This window comes from Cicer arietinum, chromosome 2 (assembly GCF_000331145.2).
Source record: "Cicer arietinum cultivar CDC Frontier isolate Library 1 chromosome 2, Cicar.CDCFrontier_v2.0, whole genome shotgun sequence".
Lineage (NCBI taxonomy): Eukaryota > Viridiplantae > Streptophyta > Magnoliopsida > Fabales > Fabaceae > Cicer > Cicer arietinum.
The window spans coordinates 49,219,150-49,228,406 of NC_021161.2; the positions used below are offsets into that span (position 1 = coordinate 49,219,150).

The window sequence follows — 9,257 nt, forward strand, 5'->3', positions numbered from 1 at the left end:
AGTTAGTAGTGAAAGTTATGATTAATTTTTACGTCGATATTTATGAGATACATAATGACAATAATATATCTAAATAAAATAATAACAAAATGTATTTTTTCATATAATAGTTTTGATACAATTTATGTTTTTAATTTTCTAAACTGAAATTTCTAATCCAAACAGAATGCCCGCATGCTTTTTGATTTCATTCATGGTAGGGAAATAAAGTTGTACCATCCTTTGAAATGTTTGTCTAGTCAACAAACTATCTGATCCAGCTTGATGACACTTTCCAATAGCCCGGCTTAGCTTTAGAGTACTTGCTACTTGCTCGAGTCCACCGTACAATCCATTGCAATACCGTATCATATGCTTGATATCATAAATTTTGTTTCCAAAATAAAACTTTAAAACATTCAAAAAATCCTCCAATCTGTGGGGTAAATTACGTCGAGTCAAAATCTTCACCAAATACCCGAAATCGTAACAACTATGGAATGTCACCCAAACAACCGATTCATTGAACAGTAATCCCGACCTCAACAACATTTCACCAAAATAGAATGAATTGACGCCGTGAAAAACATTACGTTCAAAATCAATCCCTTGACGGCGCAACAGATTAATAGAATTTGAATTGTGAAGATCACGTTCAACATCAAAGTCACAGAAATTGAATTCCCATATGTAACGATTATTGGTACCGAAATGAGGTAATAAAAAGTTAATAAAAAGTTGTGACATTTTTACACTATTATTTCCAATAATTAATTTCATTATATTTAAATCAATGAAATAAAATTAAATGCACTAACCAAATAAATTAGTTCAAGTGGTTAATGTATTTCGGTTGAGAACTTCAATTAGACATTATTTAAACACGAATAGTTGGCTGAAATAATTATTTCTTAAATTTTACTTATCTATTAACCGCACTCTAGATTAGTAAAGCATCAATTCAGTTTGAATTAGAGAAAAACAAATATATAAATCTTCTTAAATGTCTCGATCAGTAAAGTTTGGCGCGTATGTTTTAGAATGTAATTTTTTCTGTTTTATATGAATATCATTTTATATAGTTAGTAGTGAAAGTTATGATTTATTTTTATGACAGTATTTATGATATACATAATGACAATATATTATCTAAATAATATTTATGAGATACATAATTTTTATGTTGTTTACCTAAAAATAATTTTTATATTACACCACTAATTTTATAATGAATTTGAATATAATACAATCAAAAAGTAAAATTATTTTAAACTATAAATAATCATTCAATTTATATATTGTATTAAATAGTTTTTAAATTGAAAATTGTGTTAAATATTTTATCAATGTAATGAGTTTTTATTAGTTGTCAATATAAAACAAATTTAAATCCTTTTATAATGTAGTTGTAAAAATTGAGTGATGTTGTATAATACAACATTTTTAATAAATGTTAATATAAAAATTTATGTTGTCGGTGCATGTGTTATTTATCATTATTCTTGAATTATTTTAATTTTTTTAGTTTAAATTTTTAATAATTCATGTTATTTAAAAAAACTTGACTAAATAATTGATGTTATTATTGTTTTATTACTATATTATTAGTATTATGTTTTCTTTTTAAATATAGGTTAGTATTATTATGTCCGTTAGACTGATTTTCAAATCAACCAATTATATATCAATGTCTTATTATTTTTAGGTAAATATGTGTTTTATAAATAAAATAATCAATAAATTTATTTACTTACTAAAAAACAGTTAATAAATTTATTATTCTTTTAAAAATACAACATTAGCTATTTTCAACTTTTTTCTATATAAAATATAGAATTAATTATTCTACTACATTACACCATTTTGTCTTAATTTTATAATTAAATATGATAAAATAAATAATTCACGATGTTAGTGTACTAATTTAAAATACTATTTTACTGGTATAAAATATTATTTTATATTAACAGTACACATTCATTAAAGTCTTTTGTTATTTCAAATCAATTATTTATTTGAGAAATAATGTTTATTATATATAGAAATTTGTGTGCTACTTAGAGTTGTCCATCTATGGCATAGAAACTTGTGTGCTCTGTGATGGGCTGTGCTTTTTTTGGGCCGGGCTGAATTGGGCCAAATTTTGTAAGGACTTTTCAAAGTGCAGAATATTATGAAGGTAATTTCTATAGAAACCACAATGAGCTATGAGTAATTGAATCCCAAATAAATTGACCAAAACAAAGTTATCTTCGTTCATAAATTTCTATGTGAGATTGCATTGGCATTGAGCAAACACTCGCACATCTTTATGGGGAGAATTTCATATTCAAATTTGAGTCTCTATATATCAAATAAATATATCTGCAACTACCAATTGAATAGTTTTTCATAAATAGTTTTAGATTCTTGACATGTCTATTATTATGTTATAATATTAGTCTTAATTATTTTTTATATGAGAATATTTTAGATATTAGTTTGTATATTTGATTTTGTTTTTCGTCTTTCCGTATTTTTTATTATTGTTATATAAACTATAGAACGAACTCCATCATTTGATAATTCTTTCAAATTATAGTCAAAATAAATGTAGTCAAAATACATATTTAAATTAGTCAATCTAAATAACATGATAGAAAATAACTATCAAAATAAATAGTATCATTATACCAATTATTGAAGTTTAGTATCACTTTCAAAGCCAACTAATCTCTACTTTTCTGAATGCAAAGTCAAACTCCAGTGGTTATATCACTACTTGGTGGTTGATTGAAATAGCTGTGTACAATTCCGACATTGCACTAAAGAACAAACATACATCAAATGCTTGAGCTGTTAATAGAGTGTGCTGCATTTTATATCAAGAGCTTAATTCCTGTCATTTTCAATAACCAATATATTTATATTTGTTTATGGTAAGTTTTGTTAGCAAGTTGAATTTTGGAGGATTTTAAAAGATAAATTTTTTTAGGACAAAGACTATAATTTGATATCATTTAAGTTTTTATTGTCAACTATTCAATTTGATTTGTTGAGTTGTCAAATTTCTTATACATAGCATATTTATACAACAAATGAGCTTACATTTCTTCAATCTAATTTGATATATATATTGAGAATGATTAAAGTGACTAATAATTAAAACATAATCATCTTGAAAATCCTTCAAAACAGATAATTATGATTATTTTTTATTGTTGTGTTAAATTGGATGTTCCTAAATTACAATCAATAGAGAACATATGCACCTCTCTCCTTGAAAACATGTATAAATCTCTTCTGCTTCTTTATCTCTTTTCCACCATCACAAATTATTTTGGTACCAATCTACTTAAATTGAACAAAAAAATTATACTAGCATGAATGCAATTAGCATTCTTATTTCTTATCAAAAAATTTAATGTCACGAAGTAACATATAACTATTTTAAATATTGAATCATATAAAATTTTACAAAGGAAAAATAAAAATATGAAAATAAAGAAGGAAATAAATAAATAAAAGATTAAAAGAAAAGTGGAGAGTGCGAGGTGTGAACACTGGTTATGAGTATTAGAGGTAATTAAAATTACCTATGTTTAGGTAGAAGTTGTTATGATAGTTACATTAATAGCACTATATAAAAATTCGTCATATTTTAATTGTAAAGATAATTCTTAAAAATAATAATTTCAAGTTTTAATTATTTATTTCTTTTCTTGGACTCAACCATGATTCTTAACATGGTATAAGAATAATAATAATTATTCCGTTATATTCTTTTTCTAAATTTTCTTTATCTTTTCTTCCTCATTTTGAATATAAATTTGTGATTCTTCATTCTTTTTTCACTTAATTGTATAATATTTGTAGATTCAATATTAAATAAACTTTAGTGATATATTTCACTATAATTTAATTCTTTTTATCTATTGTTGGCTTTCTCTTTGTGCTTCTACCAGATTGTAGTAAAACAATTACCATATTCTTTGTTTTTTTACCCTGTGATATTAAACATTTCTCTTTCTTTTTGTGTTTTCATCATATTATGGTTAAGTTTTGTTGGTCACATTTGCCATTTGAAGATTCAATATTGGAACTTTTGATTTTATATTAGAGTGAGTGTCATGGAGACACGAGAAGATTTTTAGCTCAAAGTAGGCCGAAGACTTCAACAAATTTATGCACATCGGCCAGTACCACTTTCTACATGAATTTTGTTGTTTAGCTGAAGTGATTACGACTTGTATTTTTTTCTTATAATTTTTTTTCATTAGTTTCATTGTATTTTTCTTTTTCTTGTATTGTTCTTTTCAAGTTGGAAAATGTTATTACATACTTCCAACTTGTGGGGGACTATTAGAGGTAATTAAAATTACTTATGGTTAAGTGAAATTTGTTAGATTAGTTACATTAATAATACTATATCAAAATGCATCATACTCTAATTATAAAAATAATTATTCAAAATAATAATTTCAAGTTGTTTTTCTCTCTTTAATTATTTATGATTATTTTTTATTTAATTAGGAGTTTTTTAAGTAGAAGGTGGTATTAGAGTTTTCAGTTTCAATATTTAGCGAGAAACAGACCAATAAAAATAGAACGGTGATTGTTTGTGATATGACTACTTCTCTTTTTATTTTTTTAACTATTTCCATTTTTCTTTAATAATATAAAAAAATGGAAAAACAAGGATGAATGTTTGTGATGGTGGGTTTTAAAAATAATTTTATTTATTCTATAAAAGATAAAATTTAATTTTTATGAGACACATGCAGTGTCAGAATGTGACCGACTTACAGCAACTGCTTCTTCCACGTGTCAACTTCCTTGTGGCAATGTCATGTTGGGATTCTGTTACAGCTAGGGGTGTTCAAAAAAACCAAAAACTGAACCAAACTGTTGAACCGAACCGAACCGAACTGGTTTTGAACTGAACTGGTTTAAGAACCGAACTGTTTTCGAACTGATTTTGTAAAACCAGAACTGAACCGAACCGGTTTTTCAATTCAAAAAACCGAACCGAACCGGTTTTTTGTTTAAAAAAACCAAATCGAACCGGTTTTTATTTCAAAAAACTTGAACCGAATTTTTTTAGTCGTAATTAGGGGTAATTATGAAGATTTTGGCCTATATGAACAAAAAAATTAAGTTAAACCAGTTCGGTTTGGTTCAAAATAATAAACCGGTGCACCACTTTTATAAACCGGTTCGGTTCGGTTCTTTGAACTGAAAACCGGTTCAGTTCGGTTTTTCCAAACTGAAAAACAGTTCGGTTCAATTTTCAAATGGTTCTAGTGCAGAACTGAACTTTGCCCACCCCTAGTTACAGCTGAGTGAGGAGTGAGGATCATGTGACTCGAACTCTAATGCTTGGAACTTGGTTTTCCTTCTCACACAAACAACGAATCTATTCCATTATCATAGTAGTACTCATTTTCTTTTTATGAAACCGAATCACCATTTTCATGTTTTAAATCGTAAAAAACCTGACAATTTATATCTATGTTTGACAAAAACATTTTTTTTAAGGTTACCTAATTTTGATCCTTATTTTGTGTCGTTTATAATTTTGTTTCCCTTTCTTAAATTCACAAATTCAGCTTCTTAATTTTTAAAATGTCTCATATCTCTCTTATCTGAACATTTGATTGTTTTATTTTTTTGGGATTTAATAAATGAAATATTTACACGACAGCTGAACTGATGACATGAAAATTACTTTTTTTTTCCTAACTAAATGAAAAAACAACTTATTAAGTGACAATTTACATATATATTGTTTTACTTCAAATTTAATTGTTTTTATAATATATATATATATATATATATATATATATATTAATAACTGGTAAATTTTGATGAAATATAAATTAATTTTTATATACTCATATTATCTGAGTTGTTACATAATAACACTTTTGACATCATTCTTATAAAACTACATGATTAAAATTACGAATTCAAAAATAAAAGAACCAAAATTATAAATAAAATATAATAAAATGATCACAATCATATTTAAATATATTAAAATAAAAAAGTATAATCAATTAAATTTCCCTTAAATTTTATTAATAGTATTAATGTTGAAATTGAGTCCCACAATAGTATAATATAGACTAAACTAAAAGATTTTTTTTAACAAGAGACTTAACTAATATATTTTAGAGTTCTAATCTATCCATAGTTATCAATAGTTGATTGTTACTCTATTGTTTTGCAAACTATTCAATAATTATGATTTTGTCAATGTTATTTTATAAATTCAAGATATTAAATCATCGTAAATTTAAAATATTAAAACCATTAAATGAATTTAGATATTATTTTCGAAATTTAACTCATAATAAGATGATGTCCAAAGAATATATACATTTCAATAGTCTAAAAAAATTTAATATTGAAGGATTCCAACACAACTAAAAAAAAAAAAAAGTAGATTATTGATTGATTTTAAAAATTATGGATAAATTACTCACAATCAATTAAAATAAGTGTACTTCACTTACTCTTTCAATTTTTTTTTTTTGATTTTTTTTAAGTTTGACATAATTAATAAAGGATACATGAATAATATTGATTAATTGTAACACAATTTATCAAAATGGGAACATACACTCTTGACCAAACAAGGATTCATAATAAACCAAAGAACATGGTTGTATGAGACAAATAATTGAAACCAACGTGAACAGTGAGTAGTATTTTAGTAATTCAACAGAAGTACAAGGCTTCTTAAAATTATAATCTCATCAAACCATAGCTGGCAGCATATGAATCTTATCCCCACATTCTCATTCCCCTGAGTGAGTCATAAAAAGCTTAATTTGCCTCTGCTAGCTGCCACTGCCTACCAATTATTCACATTTCACACCCCCCAACAATAATGGAACAAAAAACAACCTCTTCTTCATGCCTTCTATTCTCAATTCTTTCTTTTCTTTTCATCTTTCTTTCATGTTTCTCAGGATCTGTTGCTGCTTACAAAAATTACACAGTAGGAGATTCTTTAGGCTGGTTTGACACTCTTGAAAAGCCTAATGTTAATTACCAGAAATGGGTTGCCAAAAAAGAATTCAGCTTGGGAGATTTCCTCAGTAAGTTTTTTTTATGGTCTTTGATTTTTAATGTTTGTCCCTTTTGAGAACATTTAATTTACCTATAATACATGATCTCTATCTATTTGTAGTTTTTTAATTGAATTACATCTCATATGGTATGCATATTATAGTTTCAACTCTTTGATCTGATCTCCAATTTACACTAAACTTTGTTTTGTTTTGACTAAATAATCAACACTTTATCATGATATCTAATCATATTATCCTTTTGTACTTTGCTTTTTAAGCATATAAGAGGATTTACTTTCTCTTCACAAGTAGTTTCTGAATGTGGCATAAAATTAGTTTTATTAAAACTTTCAACTATATTATTTATTATGAATTATGATCACTATAGTATCACCTAAGTGATTTTTATTTTTAATTTCCCCCATGTGATGTATGTACTGTTTTTGGGGTAGGATGTGCATTAAGTCAATTTAGAAAAGGTAAGCTTAAATTGGAAGCATTAACAAAAGGTCATGTACTATTCTTGTTATGAAATTTTCCACAACTCACATCATTTGCAATATTTGTCCTAACTCCTAACTCAAGTATTCACTTTTCCATTTAACAAAAATAGCTTAACAAAGAAAATTAACTGTTACCGTTTGTCTCTTTTATAAAAAAAGAAAAAGAAAAGTATGATTGACACCCTTTTTTTTATTCCTTTCTTTTGGTACAAATATTCTCTGTTGATAATACTATGAGTGGACATTCATTTCATTTGTTTGATTTCTCTGTGTAAAAATTGTAAGAACAATATTTTGAGATGAAAGGAATTTTTTTTGAGGGATTTTGTCTGGACTTATTTTAGAACTAAAGTAGTCAAATTGAAGCTAACCATTTGACTTTATAATATTAATTAGTGATGATTTTTTTTGGGGTTTGATTGTTAGTTATGATTAAGTAATTATGTCATAAAGCCATGCTTGTTATAAAACTTATAATAATTGAATCATCATAAGAGAAAGAAACAATCTTATCTAACAACATTTTTTCTTTTCTTTTCATATCCTCCCTTCACACCACGATAATCGACTAATTTATAAAATAAATGTTTTATATAAATTATTCTTTTAATTTTTAATATATATTTTTTTAATTAATATGTGTGAAATGATGAAGTTATTCAATTATTATAAGGAGAGAGTAATAATCTTATCTAACACTTTGACTATGTTGGTATTGTGACATGTAGTTTTCAACACAGACAACAACCACTCTATTATTCAAACATACAATTCCACCACATACAAATCATGTGATTATAATGATGCACAAGACAAGGACACATTCCAGTGGTCATCACTTGATCCATCCAACGCTGAGACACATACCGTGGCAGTTCCTTTACTAAAGGAAGGTTTAACATATTTCTTCTCAAGTGATTATGATGGTGAGCAATGCAAAAATGGACAACGTTTCAAAATAAATGTGACTCATGGGGAAGGGTTGCCCAAGAGTCTTCAAAATCCAGACGATTCTCCATCTCCTGTTAGTCCAGTGTCCGGTGACGATGATTCGGCACCAGACACAATCGTTCCTTCCAATTTCAACAATCCTAAAGAAGATAGTGATGATGAAAAATCTAGTGATAAAGACAAAGACACATCTAATTCTATTTCGTTGATAAAGTATACACAACTTCACAACATGTTGTACGGGTCTCTTGTCTTGTTAGGGATGTTTTTCTTGCTTTAGTAAGTTAATACACCTTTAATTAATTTATTTTATAGTAATTTTTTTTATAAAAGTTATTATTTCCATGTTTAATTTTTATTAGGCACGTGGTGTGAGCTAGTAGGATATACCGTATATGTTATTGTTGTATAAACTTCAAAATATACCTATGTTGTAAACTTTAAATAATATATGAAGAAAAAACAAGAGTTCATAAAATAATTTCATATTTGTTTTGTTCAATTCATTTGAGAGTTCTATTATATAGTCCATATGTTTGTGTTTTTAGTGTATTTCAAAAGTGTCTTGTTCTATAAGTCCCACAATCATATATCGCTCATGAGAACAAGGACGAAGCTCTAGCTTCTAGTTTTAATTAGTGACATCTACCACCGTTGACATTTCCTCTATCTCAGAATAAATATCAATTAAAAAGAAAAAACAAACTGTTTCAAAATATTTGTCATTTTTAATATAAATTTAATTAATTTTTTTATTCTATTATTT

At 26.2% G+C, this 9,257-nt stretch overlaps 2 protein-coding genes across 2 annotated transcripts; one reads left to right on the forward strand and one right to left on the reverse strand.

Moving 5' to 3' along the window:
- Window positions 1-138: 138 nt before the first annotated feature.
- Window positions 139-726, reverse strand: LOC101496386 (probable CCR4-associated factor 1 homolog 11). Its single transcript, XM_004491241.1, has one exon. It carries the CDS (start codon window positions 724-726, stop codon window positions 139-141), a length of 588 nt encoding a protein of 195 aa, XP_004491298.1.
- A 6,007-nt stretch (window positions 727-6,733) lies between these two features.
- LOC101497579 (early nodulin-like protein 18) lies at window positions 6,734-8,993 on the forward strand. The gene is made up of 2 exons (XM_004491161.4): window positions 6,734-7,064; window positions 8,269-8,993. Exons 1-2 carry the CDS (start codon window positions 6,854-6,856, stop codon window positions 8,769-8,771), a joined length of 714 nt encoding a protein of 237 aa, XP_004491218.1. The 5' UTR covers window positions 6,734-6,853; the 3' UTR covers window positions 8,772-8,993.
- Window positions 8,994-9,257: the final 264 nt, after the last annotated feature.